General features: G+C 42.3%; 1 protein-coding gene across 1 annotated transcript in view; it reads right to left on the bottom strand.

Annotated features, from left to right (window-relative positions):
* Positions 1 to 249: 249 nt before the first annotated feature.
* The window catches only part of EXT1 (exostosin glycosyltransferase 1), a 177,814-nt gene continuing 155,290 nt past the window's right edge, over positions 250 to 22,773 (bottom strand). Inside the window, exons 3-11 of the mRNA XM_027884900.1 lie at positions 22,233 to 22,340; positions 18,468 to 18,587; positions 13,425 to 13,557; positions 11,961 to 12,079; positions 11,156 to 11,251; positions 8,175 to 8,264; positions 4,381 to 4,541; positions 3,233 to 3,404; positions 250 to 708 (exon numbers count right to left, since the gene is read on the bottom strand). Of these exons, the coding sequence (XP_027740701.1) occupies positions 523 to 708; positions 3,233 to 3,404; positions 4,381 to 4,541; positions 8,175 to 8,264; positions 11,156 to 11,251; positions 11,961 to 12,079; positions 13,425 to 13,557; positions 18,468 to 18,587; positions 22,233 to 22,340 (1,185 nt within the window). The 3' untranslated portion in view covers positions 250 to 522. The remainder of the gene's footprint in view (positions 709 to 3,232; positions 3,405 to 4,380; positions 4,542 to 8,174; positions 8,265 to 11,155; positions 11,252 to 11,960; positions 12,080 to 13,424; positions 13,558 to 18,467; positions 18,588 to 22,232; positions 22,341 to 22,773) is intronic.

Here is a 22,773-nt window from a genome sequence, read left to right as displayed (position 1 = left end):
CTGCAGTGGCTGCTACTGGCTTGGGGAAAACAGGAAAAAAATTAAAAAGTCAGCAGTAAATGAGAAATGTTAATATTTCGGTTCTGTCCTGCTTGTGCTCAGTTTGTTTCTGAACCTGATGCATTTTCTCCCCGTGAGATTCCAGCGTTTAACTGCGCAGGGGAAAAGGAATGAAAATTGCATTGACAATCAAATACACGAAAGAAAGAAATGGCAGCTCTGAAATATTCACAACCAACACAATTTTGATTAAAGAAAGAACTCTGTTTTTAATAGGTTTTTTTTTTTTTGATCATTAAAAAAGTTTAAACCTGCATAGCAATCATTTCAAAAATAATTATTTAATGTTCCATAATGAAACTGTACACGACCTAGTCTCAGTGACAGCAGCCTGCCGGGCGGTTCGGCGCAGTCCGGAGCGAGCGGCGCGCCCCGGGGCCAGGACGCAGCTTGCGGGGTCGGGCGCTTGCTGTCGGCGGCACAGTCTGGCGGGGGGCGGCTCGGCCCCCTCAGCAGCGCTCCTCAGAGTCGTTCAATGTCTCGGTACTTCTTCCTCAGGATGGAGACCTGGTCTTTAAAGAGGACAGGGTCGAGCCTCATCTGCGAGTGGATCAGCGGCATATAGCCAAACCAGCTGGCGAAAGTGTTCATGCAGCTCTGCCGCTGGGCGAAGTGGTCGGGGTCGGCCCAGCGCGAGGCCCGGGATGCCTGTGTGGAGAGGAGAGCAGAGATCAGACATCAGCCCCGACACAACAGGACGGTGGGAGGGGCAGGTGCCGTGGCCAGGCTGACACCACGGTGCTGGGCCGTGCCGGGGCTCAGGAGTGTGTGGCTCCGTAGCATCCGAAATCCGCTCGGGGGGTTAAGGACACCCTGCCCACAGCAGAGCCAGTGGTGGTGACACAGACACCCCAGACTTTCCAAGCAGAGCAGAGGGTAGTGCAATGCGATGACCAGAGTTCAAGCATCAGCCAGCCTGATGTGGAGCACTACATCCATGAGCAGACCTTCCAGAGCTCGTCACAATCTATTTCACCCCATCTCTAACTCTTCTTTCTTTCAAACCCTCCAGTTATTTCAGAGATAGAACAAGTTCTTAAAAACCACTAGGAAATACAAGAAGGCCACTGCCTTCCAGTAGAGGTGCACACCCCAGCCCAGGCAAGCTGCTGCCCATGGTCTTCAGCCATAGGAGGAAAACAATTATTACAGTTTCTCAGGGTCAAAACTGCACATTTGCAGTCCAGATCTGCAGAAATTTATACATAAGTAATTTCAACCAGCTTTTAACTGAGCTCAGCATAAGTCCTTATGTGCTTGGCATTACTCATGTGTGTAGACATCCTGCAGTGAAAAGCAGGGTGCTTCCAGGAATCCCACTGGCCAAGGCCAGTGCATCAGACAGTACTGTCTCATGGACAAAGAAAATTACCTGAAGTTCCACACTACATCAGTTAAACTCTGACCCAAGGAAAAGACTCAAGGTCTTTGACTGCATATATGCAAAATATTGTGGCCTGATTTTCAAAAGTTCAGGGCAGCTGTAATCCTTGAGGAAGTGCATTGAAACTCAGCAGTTTTAGGAAAAAAATGCCCTAATGGCTTTAAAGATGTTGTTATTCTTTATCTGTACCTAAAGAACATTTATAAACGTAATAAAACTATTATTAAGATAAAGTATGAATGCTGAGAACCTAAGAGGTTTTTTGGTGCCACTTCCCATGCATATCTCTATAGCATTTGTGGTTCCACTATAGTTTAAAAACAAATAGAGATTCATAAAGTCAAAGGATGTAAATTAAAACATGAAGAAACAGATAAAGTCAAGGACTTGCCAAATGACTGTGGTATCAAACTTGATCTTTGTCCAAGGCCTGTCCAGTTTAGCTCAAGTGGTAGGTTATAATGTGCATTGATTACAGCCTCCTGATTACACTGAGCCACTAAAGAGCAAGTAAAAGCTTGTTGCTGGAGGATTATAGCAGACATTTTGGCCATTAACAGTGAATTTCCATACGACTATTAATCTCTGTCACAACACTGAGATTATGTTAATTTTTTATTTGTCTTTCAAGGAATTATGAACATGGTCCATTACATTTCCCAAAGCTGCAGGAACAACTTGTCTGTAGGAGAGAGTTATAGTTCATGGCTGACTCGAGTCACCCACGCTGTAGGATGAAAAATGAGTGTTCAGGCTTTGCCAAACAGCCAAAGCACAGCCCTGTGGAGAGGTGAAGCTGAAACTGGAAGCAATAGGTACTTTCTGGATGGCACCTTCTTGTTTGCAGAAGGTCTGCTGGGCACCCAGATGAGTCAGAATTGCTGAATATACCTATACCTCAGGTGAAAGTGCAGTGACATACAGATAAGGGAGTTCACAAAATGTCATGGCCACTCCCCAGTCAAAGATTCCACTAATGACAATAGGAGGAAATATGAGGGGAAAAATAAAGAGCCCCTTATTTCTCCTGCCCCCAGTAATCATGGCACAGTTTTCAATGAGAGTCACAGACACCGTGGCAGCACAGCTGGGACGCTGTTCAGCACTTGCAGTTTTGCAGGACTTCCTATTCCTCCCATTGCTCTCACACAGGGTAGGAGGACAAATGCCCCCAGGTTACCATGTATCCCTTTTACTAGAGGTATTTCCACTTCTGCAAAGACAGAGGGTTTATCCAGTAGCTGGAAGAGGATCTTAATGTGCATAGTGAGTGATGGCATGACTGTGGGACAAACACCGCTTACCTATCACAAATTACCTCTGTTGTGACAGTCCAGTGTCAGTGCTTGAATCATACTATATAATATAAAATACCACAGGGACAGCCTGGTACACTATATTAATTAATTATAATAAAAAATAGAAAACCTTTCTAGAATTTACTTCTGCTTCTAGCATTCCATGGTTTGGTCTTAGGTCTAGAATATTTAATTAGAAAACTAGAGTTTTACTGAAATTCAGTCACCACAATCGTCAGGAGTTTGGAATCACAGCGTATAACACTGTAGGAGAAAACTATGAAGGGAAGCAGCATCCACAGTAGATGTTTGCCATTTTTTCCTTTTGTCTCATTATAATAAGCATATCTACAGCCTATTTACAATTCTGTTAAAATAAAAACAGCAAAAAAATGTAACAGAATTGTATCACTTTGTAGGTCTAACTCTGAAGCAAACCCGTTACATTATCAGTGCATCCCAATTGCTAAAACATGCTGTGAATACATACCTGTCCCATCATGGTCTCTTTATACTGTTTTTTCTGTGTTACTTTGATTGGAGGCAATTTTGTCACAGCTGACACCAAAAAATTCATTAGAATGTCCTCACAATTGGCCAGTTGGTCCACCATATTCTTTAGGCTGGCAGGCAGGTAATGAGTGTACAGGTAGTGATAATATCTGGAAACCAACAGCAGAGTTATTAATACAAGTCATTGGGCTTTCAGGTACCACAAGCTCCAAGAAATTTCTTTCTCAGACACAACCTTTTCTAGCCAACTCCCAACATACCACCTTTGGTCTCTTCCTCCAACAAGAAGGGAAAACAAATCAGTTTCTCATCAAGACAGTGTTCATGGAGAAAGAGAACATATACCTTTTTTGTAACCGGGTTGAAAGAAACAATGAAGCCCAAGTATCAGGATAAAGGACAAGCAGGAAAGAGAGCCCCTAATGTGATGGACAACACTGATGAATTAATCTTTTTCCTTCCAAACTGTTCAGTTGGAAAGAACTCTAGTAAAAGTGCCCTACTACTGTTCTCACTGTTGAAATCATTCTCCTTTGGGCCTATGCCATCCCCTGTGGTCTGTCTTCTCCTTTGTAGGGATGTGGATTAGATACTCCAAAATTTTCTGACTTTTTCCTAAAATCTAGAGAGGACTTTGGTCTGATGAAATCCTAACAACTGAGGGTTTCTACAACATGCTGCAATATGCTGAACTGTGATGTGTCCACCGTACTTCATTTCTAGAGTAGCCAGAAGACTTTTGCAGTCTGCAGCTGTCAGCCAACACATACCCAGAGCTGGTCTGGAAGTAACCTCCTTTCTGCTATGCTACAGGCCATTCAGCCGAGCATCTTAATGAATTCGGGAACTCTTTGAAGTGTGTAATTCCTGATGTTAAAAAGAGCAGTCCAACTGCCTCAAAACACAAGTGACTTCAAAGAGACCCAACAAGCACAATAATGATTACCAGATCCCCAGAGCTAAACCAAGAACTTAAATTATTACCCCATAAAAAGTAGACCCACTTATTATCTTTCCATTTTTGACCCTCCCCGGAAGAATGTTCTTCACACCCCACCACCCTACCCCCCTCTTTACTATTTTGTTTCGTTCAGAAGGAGGACAGCAGATGCTCTGGGTTCTTACTTGTGGTAAATAGCAGCTCCTGTCAATACCATGGAATAGTCATTAGTCCATTTGGAGGTATACCCCCACCTCTCCTTAGTGTTGTCCCAGAAGTGACTGCGTGCAGGATACCCTACAATCCTCTCTGGAAAGCTCTGCCAAACTGTAAAGGCAAAATCCACCTGTGGACAAAGGCACAGGCCAAATGAATACCAAAAGTGTTTCAACAAATGTCAACAAAACAAAATATTACCTTGCCACGAATTCGCAATTCAGAATCTTGGAACTGTTGCAAAACATTAATTCTATATATTCATCAGTAAATTAAACTGACTGCTTGACATTTTGCCCTATAATTATGCACATTTTAATGGTTCCTGTTAAAGGGAGTCTAGAGCATCACAGCATTACATTAACATTTTCAAACTTGCCCTTTACATATCAAACCTTTTCAAGTTACAGAAAGAATGGGTGTAGGTGCATGTATTTATACTTCGATGCAATACCGAGAGGTAACAGCCATGTGGGAAACTGAAACTTTTGCACGCCTTTGTGCATCTCACCTACCATTTCAACACTGTTAACATGAAGCTTGGAAAATCAGAAGTCAAGCGCTCTAAATTGTAAATGTGGCTTACTGAGATTAAAACAGGCAATCAGTGCTGAGTCCATTTATATCTTTCATCTGTTTTGAGCGTTCTGAAGACCACGCTGGTCACACTTTTAAGATTGTCTACATGACTGAAAAGGTTCAACATAATTGCTTAATAAAGAGAAAGATAAGATTACCATTTAGTTAAATGGCATCAGGAGCCTAAACTTTAAGAAAAATGCTTTCTACTGTAAGATCCATAAGAAGATGTCAAATGCTGCCAATGGTGTTTTTCTATTATATTGTCTTGTTGTAACTATTTTCATAACTCAAATCTCTGAGAATTGAGAAGTGATAAGACACTGCTATTCTAAAATCCTACCAAACAAACTCTGGTGGTACTAGGAAAGGGATGACTGGGACAGTTTGCAAAAGCCTTGTCAGCATTATATTTGAAACGAATTTGGTAACTATAATGAAAGGTTGGTTGGCAGTCCCTCCACTTCATCTTAGATTTGGAGCTCAAGCTAGAACAAAATTATTTTAAAATGAGTTAAAGATGATTCTAACTGTCCTAGTCAAACCCAAGAAAAGGACAGCTTTGCTTCTGCACTGCACATCGTGTTGCTCCAGCACCAGAGGGACCTAAAACCTTGCTCAAAAATGTTTGAAGAGCCTTCCAAAAGTACAGCCAAAGTCAAGGGTGTAGAGGTCAGATAAAAAATAGCTGCTTTGAGAACAGTCGCATTTCGTGTTGATTACTGTCAGACTTCTCACATTTACAAGTGTTTTTATGAAACAGAAGAGTCACACATGGACTGGAACACAAAGTTAGGGACTGGATATTTTCTTTAAAGTTGTTTCAAAGAATCTGAGGCCAACTAGAAAGACAATGTGCACAAACCAGTTACCGTTGTGATAGTTCTGATCTCATCCAAATCAATACCACATGAAAGAACTAAAGAGTTTTTTTTTCCCTATAAAGGCCTTTCCCATAAAACGTGACATCTGTTTTCTTTAGAGAAGTCTGAGAATCTCAAACTAAATTAATAATAAAGCTTCTGCACTCAGTGGCCTCTCTTGTGCTTTCAACTATCTGCCCTTGTACCAGGGAGACACACTAAAGCAACAACCCTAAGAGAAAACTCCCTTTATTGAAAAAATCCCTCAGTTCTCATCCTATATAATTTCCAGCAGCATTGCCACTCTCAGCTGATCAGTAGGAAAATCCAACCAAGCTGCAAGTCTCTTAAACCTCTGGATCACTGACCCGTGCTGATTTCAAATTACGTCCCATGTACACATCCCCTCTGTGCATTGGAACAGCTCCCGTCACAGAGCAATTACGCGCCGTTCCATCGTGGATGGAAAACCTTTACTACCCCAGGGCTGGACAGTCCAGAGGATGTGTCTGGTGACTGCTCCTTTCAATGAGAATGTGATTGTGTTTGACCACATTCCTAAATTGCTTTCTCTGGGCCTTGAAGCTTTGCCACAACAACCACCCATGAGCAGCTAATTTCAAGGGAAATGTCACACCCCATTTGCATAAGTGGTACAGTGGGGGAACTGAAGCATTGGAGGCCCACCAGCTCTTCATGGAGAGCCACCAAGGAGAGCTGTTGACCCTGGCACCCTGGCAGAGACACACCAAAGCTGCAAGGTGGGTGCTGGCAAGAGGTGCCAGCTGGTTCTGCCTACAACACAAGGGCCATGGGGCTCATAGAGCAAATAGCCACTGCGCAAACACACAGGATCAACTGCAAGTTGCTCACAGGAGGGAAGAAGCCACAGAGAAACATATATGTTGTCTCACACAACAACAAATATTTGCATTTCAGGATGTTTAGGGTAAAACACAGCCAAGACGAATGAGGAACACTATTTATTTACTTCATGTGTTCCAGAAGCTTAAATGACGCCAAAGTTTGGATGACAAATAAATATCAGTTAAAACAAAACAAAGGTCCAAATCCTCATGGAATTCACAGGTTGGATTGCTGTAAATACCCCCTCAGTAAAATGAAGTCCCCAAGGCAGCTGAGATGGGACCCTTCATCCTGAGCAAAATCCTGCTTAGGAACTCCAGCCCTAGGATAAATGGTTTTTTTATTGGGCTGTGCAGGGCTTTGCACACAAGTGCTTTGACAGCAGCCATATTCTTCCTTATCTAGCAGAAACTATCAAGGTATAACCTTGGTATGAAATAGGTTCAATGTCAACTATTTCTTCCATTTGAGAAGCAAAAGAAGGCTACCGTGGCTCTTTCTGGAGCAGTCTAACCACAGCACAACGTCCGTACAGGAAAGAAGAGCAGTTGCAATCTCATCTATTTAGAAAAAATTCAGTAACATCTTGGGGTATATAGCAGTGACTGAAGATTAATGTTACACATTTCTTCACTGATATATAAGTAGTGGTAGCATCTCCACCACTGACAAAAATGTGTTTTTATAAAGGTGAAGTGGGGAGAGGGGAACAGTTATGAACATGGGGGAAAAAAAGGGAAAACAAAAGAAAATCGAGTTTTTCAAGCTATTCCCCGGCCATCATTAATAATGTATTTCCCAAACATTGCACTCTATGTAAACTGTCATCAGTTTCCCTTGTGGTTCTCAGGAAGAGGTTCTAGAAATCAATACTCATCCCAGTTGTAAAAATTGGTTTTCTACAGTATTTTTCTTTTCTTAGTGCTATCTTGCTCTTGGCACAAACACTCGAGCGCCTAAACTAGCGAAGATCTCCAATTTTATGGGCCGACACAATGGTGAAGGAACATTCCTCAATGAAATCCTGCATTAGGGTGGCACTGCTGTCTTTCAGAGCGATAGCAGTCCCCTGCTGCTGACAACCCTTCCTTCTCCACCTACACCCTACTGATAATGAAGGGAGGGGGGGAAGCTACCCCAATCAGAAAAGTGAGAACAGAATATTAAAGCCGACTGCTCTTGGCTGCCTACACCCGCCTGCAGCTATGTTACTAAAATAATAAAGAGCGGAAGAACCATATGCTAATGATGAGCCAATTAACCAGGGTGAAAAGCTCCTCTGATGGCAGGCAGTGGCAGCATTGCTGAAACAAGTGCAACATGTTAAATTTGAGGAGTGTGGCAGGAAATCTTATAACGTTTGCTCACTGGCAAAGCCCGGAGAAGAGCATATCTGCTGTGCTCAGGGTGAGCCCAGGAGCCAAGCAGGCTCCCAGCATGACAGAGCCCCTTACCTCAGTGGTTGAAAGCACGGTGTCCTCATCCAGGCTTAGCACTGCATCAGTCACTATGTTGTCGTAGGGCAGGAAGCGACTGCTCATAACCTGTGGGTATCCAAGGCAGGAAGGGGAGGAAACAAAAATCACTTGAAGTATTCTGTTCCAAGGTAAATACTCCATTTTGTTCCTCATTCTTATTTCCTCTTGTTTGAGGTTCATGGCATATTTCTGTCTGATTGAAAGGACCCTTCAGCTCAAGAGTGAAAGACTGTCATTTTTGTCACCCCAGCAGTCAGCCTACACCTTCTATCTGAGGAGTAATTTCTGAAAAGACCCTCTTTGGAGCAGGGTGCTTTCCTTTTGTGACAAACCGCAATGGTCCGTACTGAGAATGAGATGTACCTACAGCTTCTTTGGAGAGGACATTTTCCCTGGTAGCTAAGACTGTCCCTCTGTTCTCCTATGGAGTGTGAGGATCAAAGATAGTGAACACTGAGAAGGACTTTGCAGCATTCATAAGGCTACACAGCTGGGAAACCAAGCAGCCCAGACTGTGTGTGAAGGATGTTATGGCACCAGGATGGTGCAACATTCCCTGTCAAAAAAGGAGAATATGCTATAGAACATATGTATCAATTGAGTTTTAATTGCATCAAGAATTATATAGATATTGTAGCTTTTTAAAAAGTCACATTCTAAGTGACCTTCCAGTACCTGAATGGAGCCCACACGAAAGATGAAGTGACAGGACAAGGGGGAATGGCTTCAAACAGACAGACAGTAAGTTTAGATTAGATATTAGGAAAACTTCTTTACTGTGAGGGTATGAAGCGAGGCATGAAGCTGTATAGGCCCCATCCTGGAGGTGTTCAAGGTCAGGCTGGATGAGCTCTGAGCAACCTGGTCAAGTGTGGGAGGTGTCCCTTCCAACCCAAACCATTCTATATATATAAAACGTATATGCAGAATAACCTTTTGAAAGATACAGCAGCACAGTCCTCAAAGTAACAGGAAATAGATGGGAAAGCTGGATCAAAAAGATAACATCAAGAAATGAAAATCTATATGGTTTCTTTTACAAACTAATTAGCACCTTTGGAAAGCTGATGTAAAAAGGACACAACACAATTTGTTTCCCTCATTTGCTAGAAAAAATAGTCTGGCCAGTTACTAGACTTCTTTTCAAATTCATTATGCCAAAAAAACCACTACAAAAGTCAAGCCCAGTAAGAAGAAACCACTGTATGGAAACAGGGACATGGAGGAGTTTTACACATCTCTCATAATGGACATTGTCAGTTCTGCATCCCCTGCAATACGTTTGGGAGCAAGTCTTCGGAATCTATGCCTTGACTCAGAGAAAGCTCTGTCTTCATAATCAGGATGTTCTCAGTGTCTGTCTGGAGAGTCTCTCTCCATTGCTACAGTGGTGTTCTGGGGAGGTAGTGGCTGGCACATGAAGTGATCTGGCTGAGGATGATGGTTTTGCTTTGCTTATGCTAAGGTAGAGCGGAGCAAACAGCCGGCAGGAGACCTGCATTCTCACCTCTCATCTTTTACAGACCATGTGAAATTGTCAAATAGTGCAACAGTCAGGACTAAGCCATGTATTTGTTTCATAGCTAAAGCTACCTTTTGTAAAATGGGTGAGATAATATTTCTTGATTTCATGGGGAAGAGTTAAGGTTAGGTAAAGGCAGACCTCTGTGATCACCTGCACGGAGTAATGTGCCTGCCAGTATGTTTCAGTTAAGTCTGGAGGCAAAAAGCAGTTCCTTTATGAAACCTTTGAACTGCACTGCTCTGGCTCTGCAAACTTTGTCCAAACAAACAGCTTTCCACGCACAAAGCCATTTGGCATGCGTTGGGATATTAGAGGGAAGAGACTGTCCAGTATAAACACACCTTTGTGTACTCAGGAGACTAATTTGTAATCTAAACAGTGCCTGGGGCCAATTTCTACAAATACTGGAGAACCAGTCAGAGATTTTCTCCTCCATCTCACCTCTGCAAGTTTTACAAAAAGAAAATTAAAAAAAACCAGAACAATCAAAAGGTTCAGAAATCACTGTAGCCTTTCTTGGCCCTGCAGCAACTCTCCTGATACTGTTTACAGAGCTAGCTAAGGTGAGAGCCTTTAGCTGCCAACCTTGCAGGGCTCCCTCTCTCCTCTTGTTAAAGTGACAGGGTGAAAAGACCAAAGAGAGGATTATAAATTCAAAATAGGATTGTACAGCCAAAGCAACTAAAATTTTCCTTTGCCAATGCAGAGCTCAAGAGCCAGCTGACAGAGAGGACCAGCCCAAATCTGTTTCAGAGTCCAGAGGCAAGTTTTGCTTCTCTCATTATAAAGGAATCATCCACGTCGGTGTTAAAAAACCCATTCTTTTCCCATCTGATGATGTCTGTTTTGACTTTGTAAAAGTACAAACAAACTTGCGTTGCATAGCAAGCGATGATGTGGTGATTTTGCTCCCATACAAGTGTTCAATGTCACTTGTCCCTTCCTCTTTTTTTGATGGTAGGATCCCAACACTGGCAGCAGTACCCCACAAGACCATAAGAAAGGGCACTTTTCAAAGGCTAGTTCTCATCTTTTCCTCTGCTTTTGAGTTCACAGCTGACCCCTAAGTCTTGCATCTGACTGTTCAGTCTCAATGCTAAAGGTGCATCACTACCTTCATGCACTTGCAGAGAGGCAGAAATCTCCACAGATGGGGTCAGCACTACCTACTCTTGGGACCACATTTCAAAACTGAGTTCCACCTGTGAATCTCAGATTCAAGGCATTAATTCCCCTGCTGATGACTTCTGTGAGCATAGGGTCCATGCATGAAACACAAATCTGTGACCAAGCTGGTACAAAAGGCTAAGGAATAGAAAGGAGCTGTCACACAGTTGGGAACTACAAAGTTTTCACCAAAGCAGCCAGAAGAATAAATTTTTGTCTCACTGAAGAATATGGGCAGCATTTTACTATGCTTCCCTCCACCTACCTTGCTCTCTCCTTCAATGACTATGACAGGCACAGAAGTGGCAGGCCAGCGGTGTTTGGCTGGGAGAGGTTTATCACAATTCCATAAAACAATAATCTGAAAGAGAGTATTGGCTCATGATCAGAGACCTTGGTGGCAATGCAGTCCAAACACTGCCTCAGATCTCCAGATAGACATGTTAAATTCAAATTAGGAGTTTCAAAAGCAATGATACAAATATGTATAAAAGTAACACTTCCTACAGTAATTTCACCCAACCTTACTACTTACAGTATACATCCTCTCAGACAAATATAGACTGGACAGGAACTTGGGAAGCCTCTGCCTTGGCCAGGTCGTACAGATGTCACTGATTTACTTTGGCTCTCATTAGAGGCAAAACCACTTGTGAAACTCCACTGCAAGAGGGTGCTCCTACTGAACTCCCCAGGGTTTCTTTTAGAGAAGCCAAAATCTTGGCACTGATAAGACTAAGAGCCACAGCGGGAGGAAGATCACACAGCAGCTCTTGAGGCACAGACAGCCATTTGCAGTTTGCAGCACACACAATGTTGATCTTTAAAGTGCAGTCATTATTTTACCTGTCTCATGTAACAAAGAGGTTTAATTACTATCTCTATTCCACTCCCATTATACTCAGAATTTTTGTTTCCCATGCATGTAGGTCACAGACAGTAGAAATCTTGGAGGAAAGAAACATCAGAATTGAAACGGGGGGTTGAAACAGGGTTGAGTCACCAGGCTCTTCATTCCTGGCAGGGCGGTTTTTCTCTGTTGTGACTGACAGCCAAACAGCGCTGCTTACCTGTGCACAGTACTGGGACTTGGCTACAGCAACCAGGAGTTTCAACACGGGCTGAGATTGGGAAACCAGGGGAGTTACTGCGTGGATAACGGCAGTGAATGTGGAAAGAGGCTTCAGACCTGAAGTGAAGAGACACGTATGTGTTCAGTAAAGACAAAACCAACCCAGGTAGTACATATCAAAGGGCTCCAGAGATGGAAAAAACAATCTGCACTTAATGTAAACCTTGCCACGTTTTTTAGGCCATGTCCCTTCATCTCAGATACTAGGATACCAGATGAGGAGATCACACTTCCCGTTAATTCCCACACCCTCTGAAATACCTGACTCCAAGAGAATTACTGCCTTTTCTTACTCACTACTTCCAAAGATGTCCTGCAATCTCTTTCTTCCATCCAGTTTGTCCCACAAATAATATTGACATCTAGTTTGTTCTGTCAAATGTCCTTCTTGACACAGGCAGGCTCTGTTTTGCTGCCTGGCTCTGGATGCTCAATGTTCTCTACAGACTATCTCCACAACTTCCAGAAGCTTGTTCAGTTTCCTCAGTTCCATTACAGTCTCTATCAGATTTTTGATCTTTCTAGGTTGATTCACATCCACATGCATCTTCAATTACCTCCTGAGCTGATAATTCTGCTTGCATCCTTGCCATCCATTCTGATATTTTAGTCTCGTTATGATTTCCTTTTCTGTCTGAAATAACAGATCCTACTGGTGTCTACCCTTCATTACTGCTCTCAACCTCATCTAAATTCATCTGTGTGGGGTCACAGTCATTTTTCATCAAAATTACCACAAAAACCTTCTTCTCCCCTTTTTAACACAGTAACTGTGAATTTTTAGTAGGTGAGCAGTACAGATCTACAGAAGTGGGAGGCACAGGCTGAGCCAAAAGTAGCAGCAGCCTGGTAAGCAGGATCACTTCAGCCTGTAGGCACATTCGCCTGCAAAAGTCACTGTTCAAGCTCTGCTTCAGGACAAAGCCATGAACCTAAGCCCTATTCATTCCTTCTAGTGGGATCCATATGAAGACACATAGTATGGAGAATAAATCCATACCAACTGTGCACTCCAATAACAAGTGTCATGGGTAAATTACCACTTTTCCAATTTGCCAAGCACGAATAAACAAGGAAAGGAAAAAGCTACTCCTCTTATGTCCCCTCAGGCCATGAATGCATCAACAGCGCAGACACTCATTACCAGCAACAGAAAAGTATGAAGGGACATAGATTTTTTTAAAAAAATCTTTGCAAGGGAGAGACATATGATGCATATTGATGAGTCAGAGACATTCCAGTCTACAGTGGGCAGGGAAGAAAGACTGAGACAGGATAAACGAAAGGCACCATTAACTAGAAACAAATGGCAAGTCACTTGGCACATGCTACTCAAACACCAAATTTCAAATTTCCACTAGAAATTCCAAATGCTACTACATTATAGCAAGGATTCACTCACCGAGATTAGCATAGTAGTAAGGAAAATCTCCCAGATATGAAGAATACTGTGGCAGTACAAATAACCCTCCAGGATGTTTGTTCCATATTAAGCTGTTACGTGATATGTGCTTAAATATTCTGTCCTGAATAATCTGGAAAACAAGAGAAGTAATCATTTTTAGACAGACTATCATAGTCATTGGTAGAAGCTTCAGAGACTACAGCTGACTGGAATCATCACCCATTTTGCAAAAAGCTGAGGCACACAAATTACTAGACATTCCTCCTTGATCTCTCTCAAAAGGACTCAGAACCTGAACACTCTGACACCACTTCAGAAGCTCAGGCCATGTGCCATAGGTTTCAGAACACCTCATTAGTCTCCCTGGACATGGGGGCCACGCAATTTATAGCATTTTATATTTCAAGTCAAATATTTTGTCTATTAGAGTATCTTAGCAGTTGTAAGCCTGATTAGTTCATTGTCAGTTTTACTACCCAGAACTCACCGATGATAATTATTTGAAGATGGCATTACAAAGCTAGGTATTATTTGGAGATAATGAGAGCATTCAAACCCACAAAGACTTACGGCAAATCAGGCTTCACTAATTATTAGTTTTTGCTTAATTATAAAGGGATATTAGCATTCAGATACATCACTGATTCCACGTCTCAGTTCTGCAATAGTTCCCTGTTGGATGAAGCAGAAAAAGATCTTTTGGCAACTACTGTCTGTCTCTGTAGAGGGTCACAAACATAGATTCCTAGGCTTTTAAGGTCAGAACAGATTGCTAGATTATCTACTTCATCATCTAGAATACCACAAGCCAAAAAAAAAAAAGAAAAAAGTACAAGGCCATACAATTCATACAATTATTATGTATTTATGAAACTAACTACAGTTGCCTCACATCAGATGCCTGATTGCAAAAACCAGAGTGGTTCTTACACTGATGGGAACTTTCCTAAACTTTCTGCAAAGACATTACATGGTTCAGTGGTGGAAAGCTATAACAGGACAAGTTCAGCCTCCAAAGTGCAGTATGCTCTTGAGCCACATGTTCTCACAGATTTGCCTTCCCTCAGAGCATAACAAGCTGTCAGGTCTGGACATGGGACACTGCAAAGTGTCAGGGGGCAGTGAAGAATGAATTTTCTACCAGGTTGGCTAAGGAATGCCTTGCCTTCTTCTGCAGCTCATCTTCTGTGATGTCTGAAGGTTTCACTTAACTGGCAGTTTATGCAGTACACAGGGCTCAAGTGCCAAGAACATGCTGGTCTCCTGACCTAACACGTCTGGCCTTAACATAGGCCTGTCTAGGTGTAACTTCATGTCTCTGAAGCTGGAGTGAAGTGTAGGAAAACCAAAAGCAAGCAAAAAGACTCACCACAAACAGTACAAAAGCAGTTGCTGGAGTCTAACCAAAGCTCAAAACTCTGTAAGCTGTTGAGTTCAGGGACATTTGGTCAATATAGAACATGAATAAGTGTTGCCACAAGCAGTGGTTTTCCTGGAATTTTTGATTGCCATGACAAGAAAAGATTAAAACACCAGTTACATTGTGCTAGACAATCCACTGCTGGTGGCAATACATGTACTGCTAAACTGGGGCAGATGTTGAGTGCATGCTTGTCTGAATTTTGCCTGCAGCCAATTACCATAGCTAATATGCAGTAATTCACTCACATGAGTAAGTTAATTTAACTTTTTTATTTTTTTTTTCAATAACAGACTTAGGACTGTAGTTTTATCACTGACAAGAATGTATCTGAATATTTCTGTTTGGTAAGTTAGGTATATCAGTTGTCAGGTCTCCCATATGGTGGTGGGGAGAGGAAAAACCACAAACAATGACTGCTGTTTGCCCATCTGCAAGTTATGCCATTAAACAAAGACAGAACCTAGAAAGTACATATTTTTCAGTGTTTACCACAAAGCCTAAATACTATAGCTCTTCCCTCCTGCTTTCTCAGAACTGGGGCACAGTCAGATAAGGAGAAGTCTGTGAATTTACATGGTCAGGAGGTTTTCACAGACGGTGGAGTTTTCCACTGAGCTGGTAGCCAACAAGGCTGCAGGGGAAACACATGGCTCCTGTTCAAAGCTGCCTCGGTGTGCCCGAAGCCAGCGCAGCTCCAGTGTGGAGCAGGGCCCCGGTGCCACGGAGCACACACAGCCTGCAGTACATGGGAGGCACACAAACCTCACCAACGTGGTCCTGCTCCAGGCTCGGGACCTGGCCTTGGTGGTTCATCACAGTTAACAAACAGATCACTAATTTATCATTCCCCTCATCTACACAAGAAATCTGTCTGTCGGGATAGAGGGGACAAAAGACAACTTAGCAGAAAGAGAAAAAGGTAAAAACGATAACCTGGAGGACCAAGGAATTAAAACATAGAGTGTACAAAGTTGCACATCTTGCAGAGGAGACAGCAACTACGTGGTGTCTCCAATGATGAGGCATGACAAGAAGTTTAATAAGAGAAGAAAAGCATTAGGATCTCTGGCAAGATCTCTCTTTTCTTTTTGGAATGCATTATTAGTCCAATATTTTTGTCTCCCTCATCCTCACACTTCAAAAAGTTCACATATTGCCTTAATCATTGCTGCTTTTCAAAGTGCCCCAGTCAAGCATCCAATACTTCTTGTCTCTGCTTTGTGCTGTCTCTTTCCACTCCTCTTCCTGAGCGGAGGACTGAGCCCGCTGTGCATGGATGCAGGGATGGTTCGGGTTTGCTTTTGGAGAAGACCACACTCCATCCTGGAGCATGGATGGTGCCTGGAGCAGCACAGCACTCCCACTCACCAGCCTGCAGCAGACACTCATGAGCATCATTTCCTAACCCACACCATGTCCAAGGCACTGGGCAGTTCCTCTGCGACTACAATAGGGGGTTGCTGGCCAAATTATTCAAACCTCTTATTTTGGACTATGAGCTGTTTGGCTTAGGCCACCAAATGCTGTCAGAAGATCAAAGAACTTAAAATGTGACTTAAGGTTTCCAGAGGTGTGCAGGATAAAGGGCTGTGATGCTCTTGTAGACATCTGAGTTGGTGAAGATTTTTTTCTGTGCTGATATCCTCGGACATACACTGGCACTGCAGCAAGCAGGCAAGTGATTATTCTGATGATATCTAGAATCATCACAGCATTCTGACATAAAAGTGTCAGAGAGAAGATGGATCACATCTACCAGAAAAAAAAAATCCTGCTAGGAATTTACTTCCAGACATCAGATTTTAAGAAAAGGATATACTGCTTGCAGGTTTCAGACACCAAAAATTGCTCTCAACTCTTTTACTCCTTTCCTAGGGAAAGTTAACTCAGGACTTTACTCAGGTAAGTTGAAATGAGATATTAATATCTGTTCATAAGAACAGAGTCCCTCTTTGCTGTCTCAAAAAATTGAGAGTCCTGAATTAAAAAAACAATCAAAACCCAGAACATGACTTCAAGATCAGGCATACATTAATTGGTTTCATTACACTAAATCTTTCAGGAAGTTTTTTGTCTTCACTTTAGTTTTTGCACTCTGAGTGGAAACTCCAGCTTGCTGGTTACCCATCTGCTTCAGCTTTATGGGTTTTGCTGTCCCTTGGACTCCTGCAGCCACATGGGCCAGTGGGTTCCAAGGCAGCACGAAAGACACAGCTGTGAGCACTGGAACTCGATTCAGTGCACACCAAGGCTGTGGGGGCTGCAGTTACGTCCCCTCGGGACCAGCCCCAGCACAGGCAGGGGAGGGGCAATGGGGAGAGCCACGTGCCCCCGTCCTTTTACCAATCCCTAACAATAACAGAGAGCATGCAGGGATGGGGCAAATGATGTGTGAGGCACCTGACGGTGCCTGGGAGCACTTCTGTAAGGGTTAATTAGACTGCAAGCTACGGCACATGGTCTTCCAGCTTTGTGAGTCTGATCCTGGTGTGGGCTGTGATAATTATCACCACCTCATCAGTGGCTTATGAAGAGTTTGAGGATGCAGAGCTGTTCCCAACAGGTAGCACAGATGAAGACATGCTCTTTTGAGGGTTGAGGGGAGCATTGTGAGGACAGCTATGCCGGGGGCTCTGCAAATGTTCCCTGGCTGGTTTTCTTCACTGCCACAGAAAAACCTGTGCCAGACTGTCTTGCAGCAGTTGGAGGTAGATCAGCCATGGGCAACCTGTACTGCAGACAGAAGCACTCATTTGCAGTTTTCAAGGAAAAGCAGGCACAGTGGGAAATGTGGAGCTTTACAACTGTGCATTACAACTATGCACAAAGATGGATGCTACTGCAGAAGCATTAGCATTAGCATCATCATCATAAGATGAGTGCATTTGCCCCTACAAAGTGAGCCTTTTCCACTGGTAGAAGTGTGTCAGAAATTTATGTGAAAAATTGGAAAACAATTAGAAAGGAAACCTGCTTTTGAAATTGCAGCCTGGGCCCTACTTCTGAAGAGCCTTTCATCTTTCCTCTGTCTCTGAATTTAGAAAAAATTCTCTCCACATTTGAGATCATCTGTCTTGCTTTCTAATAGCAGTCTAATTATGATTGTTTATTAATAATTTATAAGGATGATCAGGCTTTTCCCTTATCCTGTGTGTGAAGATAAGATCCAGCACTTATAAGCCCCCTCTTTTCCTAGAGCCAGACCAACAGCCCCATCACAAGGGATCAAAATGTTAAGGAATGGTCAAGGAGGAGCTCCACGGTAATATTTTTTCCAAAATGAATTCCAGAAGGGTTTCTTAAGAAATACATTCACTACCAATGACGAGGATAGTGATTCATAAGCCATAAAGCCTTGCGAAGTCAAGATCACACATGACAATTTTTCCATGTGTTGGGTAGCTCCCATTTTTTACTGTGTCAGTTTTCTAATGTGGATTCTGATAATGAAGAAAGTATTTCCTTAGGGGAGAAAACTCATCAAGATGCTGAGCTTTTTTCCCAGTGACCAATTGCATGTCATGAAAACCAAGGTCTGACACCAGCTGAGGACAGGAGCAGCTGGACAGGTACAGAAATCTTGCTGCTTAGCAAGGTCCCAGACAATTTTTACTCACCTCTAGTGTAGTCAATACAATCTTCTCAACTGAAGAAAAATAAGCCTCCCACAAGAACTGTGTCTGCTGTCTAAGTGCTAGGATTTTATCCTGATGGATAGACCTGATTGTAGAAGGAATCTGTAACACAAGGTGCAATATAGTCAGAAGCTTTAGAAACAACACAATCTCATCAAATTAATATGCTGCTGACAAGCCCTCTCCTCTATTAGTGAGCTGCACAGCTTCAGCACTCCTGTCCAACAGAGATGTGTGTCGACAGTTAAAGCCTTGATGTAAAATGAATGAGACACAACCCTTTATAACCTCTGGCATTGAATATATGATTTTTTTTTTTTTTAATCTGCTTTCTTTTAGTTTTTGGTTGTTTTATGGTAAAAAGCTGCCCCCCCGCAGCATTGTGTTGTGTCACAGTAAGGATCTCCTCCATACATTCCTCATGCTTTTAGTCCCACAAAGCTCTTTGTGGACTAGTATTTTAACAACCTAGTACCTGCAGGTCTTGAGAGTTCAACAATAATCCCCACATTCAAAGTGTATTAAAGGGATCTGGAATTGCTTTTACCATAGCATGGCAACACTAAGCGGCCTAAAGAAAACATAGCAACATCTTAAACAAGACTCCACTTTTTGGGAGCCCATGGATCAAACTGCATTTTACTAATTACCGTAGGTGGAAAGAATAATGTCTTCCACAACACGTGTTATTCACAGGGGAAAACAGTGCTTATTTTTTCCCTCTTTCCATTAAATCCACATATTAATTGAGGTATAAATTGCCTTACAAATAAACCCTGAATTATCCTTCTGCACTGGTTTTCCATTAAAAAAGTCTAACTGCTCACTAGATGAGAAGGGAAGGGCTTCATGTCTACGTCCTTCTTCCACACTGGGGTAAAACTAATGTACATCCATGCCATGCTTTAACTTAGGACTGTGACCAAGGCCTCCAGTACACCACTTGGACAACACAAACCAACACTACCAAGGAAATTTCACTGCAGTTGTCTACTCACAGCAGCAAAAAGGCATAAAGGATATATTGCTGATTTGTGTTCATTTTTTCTAGTAATGAAGAGTTGTGCTTTTGCACCTACATTTATTTTTGATTTCTAAATGGAATCATAGATTCGTTTAGGTTGGAACAGACCTCTAAGGTCATCGAGTTCAACCACTAAGTTGGGCCATCTTTTTCTCAGACACTCATTTCTCATAAATCTTTTACCTGGTATATGCTGCAGAAGCACATACCTGGGCTGTGTGTTGGTTCTTGTGTACCCCAGCTTATTCTGAAGTTTGCCTGCAATCCACCACATCCTATTCTTTCCCACATTTTGCTCATTCCTAAAATATTCTAAGATGTGGCGTGATCATTATTTGCTTTCACATGTTCTCGAATCAAATGATTTCACATGAAACCTTTTTCCTGAAGAAAATGTGATATTTTTGGAACTTACATGTAAAAAATTTTCACAAGAATCAGCAAATTCTTTACTGCAGAGTTTGCAACCAGGTATGGACATTTTGTTCATGGCTCCACTGGGTGCAGTTTTAGTTGAGACAGTCTTTGCTCTCTCAGCCCTTCAACTATTAGACCACCATCTTACAGACACTGCTAATATAATACAGAATTTGAGCTTATAAGAGACTTAGCAATGCAGCAAGGTGGAGCACAAGAAAAAGGTCATATTGTTGAAGATGCTACTTGACATTCCTTTGCTATAGGCCCTTTAAGTAAAATATAGGTCTTTAGGTAAAATATTCCCTGCAAAACTAGTATGGAAGATAGAAGTTGGAAACATGTTTTTCTAAGTGATCACATCACTATTTGTGATGTGCCACAATAAGCAGAGGGATAATGAACATTACCCGTACTGGCTGCACAGATGCATATTAACCACACCCAGGAACGTTATCATCAGCAAAGACAAGATTAAAGTCACTTCACACTGGCAATACAGCATTTTTTCAATAAACTTAAAATTTCATTGCAATATGTGCAACTTTGTGTCTGTGTGTGTACCTGTGTAAGCAACAAACAAAATCAATACTCATTTTCAACTATACCTTTTAAAAGGGAAGGCTGCTCAGACTGTGAAGGTTACTGCAAGAAATTATGATTTTACACACCACACCATGTTTGTGAGTGCCAGCAAACACAGTGTCAAGGTTAAAAAAAGGCCTTGGTGTGGGCTCTGTTACAACAGCTGGAAAGAAAAATCAGAGCTCCCATTTTAAATGTATTTGCCTATTAGTTAATAATCTACTTGTCCAGAAAGACAGGTGGGCAAAATGATGTATTAATACTAATCTGGCATGATTACACTCGAATTATTAGAACCTTAATAAAAGGTCATTTCAGCGATGAGTAGGGGGGAAGGAAAAACCACCCCGCACAAATAAATGCAGAAAGGCTGGATTAAGCTCTCCCAGCGCTGTGATGAGGAGAATATGCAAATAAAAACATCCGAGTTGCTCTCAAACAGGAAATGAAAAACTGTAACATAACAAAAACATTTCCCAGAGCAGACATTCAGGCCCTCTGCCAGCTCTTTAAAAACACTGTTAATAACGGTGCAGTAGCTGTTCAATATGGAAGCAGCTGTGAAGCGAACAAATGGCATGTTACCGGAAAGCACGAAGATCAGAAAATTATTATTATTTAAAGAGAGACATAATTTTGCTCAGAAAAGTGTGCTGTCCACAGAGGCAAAAATCAAATGGCCCTTTTATATTTGTAGGTTGTATCACATTACATAGAAGAGGCAACCCTTTGCAAGGCTTGCAAGGCCAGTTCTTCAAAAATATTTACTTCTTTAGACAAGTTAAGAGGAATGAAATGAGATTTTCAAAGATAATTTGTTTTGGGAGTGCCATGGCACCTGTACCTTTGAGGGCTTCTCTCTGTGGATGACACTGAATTCCGTGATAAATAAAACCTCCCTTAGTGGCTATTTAGTGGTTATTCAGTGGTTATTCCAGATCTTGTGGTACTCAGCCTCATGCTGGGCAATGGAATTTTATCAAATGCTACTTTGGGGAAAACAGTTTTTCAAGAACTTCTCTTAACATCAACTTCTCCTTCGACTTTACAGAATATATATATAGACTATAAAACCCACTAAGGTAGCTGAAAAAAAAAACAAACAACCTAGTGAATTTAAAACCAAAGTAGATGTTCAAAGGAGCAGGGAATGTGTAACTTTTCAGCCCACTTTTGTTCTATGATCTCAAGATTAACACTAAGTGACATGAACACTGCTTCAGAAAGCAATGTTCCACACATCAGAACGGGGACAGATGCCACTTCCCACTAAACTGTTACATGATAATTCCTGCCTGAGAAAATACCTGCTTTCCTGAGGATCCCAGTGCTCTGGGACACCTGAGGATAAACTATTTCTAAAGGACTGGAGCAGAACACACCCTCAAATGTTTTATCTTCCATCACAGCACGGACCAGGACAGCTCTTCCATCCATTCTATGGCATCCAAGTGCTCCATACCGGAAGACATTTCATGCTCTTTGCAAAAATCAAAGTTTAAGAGAGCATTTAAGAGTGTGGCCTGGTGTCTGAGATGACCTTCAGGTCAAAAAATTAATGATGTCACATTAAATGAGTTCACAGCCGCTGTGACACAGACAATCCCTTCATGATAAAAATTCCTTTATAGTCCTGACCTTTTGGATTCATCTTCCCTGTCCATTTAGATGGTGACAGCAATAATCAACTGATCTGCTGAAGGCCGTGGTCTTTTCCTTACCTGTAATAACAATCTCTCATCGCCTATGATGGCAGCTTGGTTCCAATCAATCACTTCCGAGAACGGCAACTCCCATCCATTGCTGAGCATGACCGGGACACAGGCGGCCTGTAGGGACACAGAGCAGGGTGGTTACCTGAGGTTTCTACCAACACCATTGCCCCTGTTTTCTGCACAAGTTCAGGAGAGGCAATACGGCAAAGAACACCAGAAGCCAGAATCCACAGGAGGGCAGCCCCAGGGATTATGGTTTTTCATTTTGTGCTTATTCATTTGCAACCGGACTTGTCTATCTCACATTGGCCTTTTTAGCCATCAGTGCGCCTGTAGTAAGCGTAGGGAGAGCCCCTTCTCAAATCTTCGTTCGTGAAGCCTAGCCATGATTCATATGCACTGAAAGGTGGGCTTTGTACGGAGAGTGGAGTTTGCAATGTGGTGCTTACACTGCCAGACAAGGGCAGAAGTGTTAAATGCTGAAGATATAACACTGGAGAATTTAATAAAAAATGATGAGCCCCCTTGCTGCTTTGTGAACCATTCA

Source organism: Empidonax traillii, unplaced genomic scaffold (genome assembly GCF_003031625.1).
Source record: "Empidonax traillii isolate 1590-97213 ecotype Southwest subspecies unplaced genomic scaffold, ASM303162v1 scaffold157:size2224338, whole genome shotgun sequence".
Lineage (NCBI taxonomy): Eukaryota > Metazoa > Chordata > Aves > Passeriformes > Tyrannidae > Empidonax > Empidonax traillii.
Note: the sequence above shows the minus strand (reverse complement) of the source record. Positions and strands in the feature narration are given on the sequence as shown.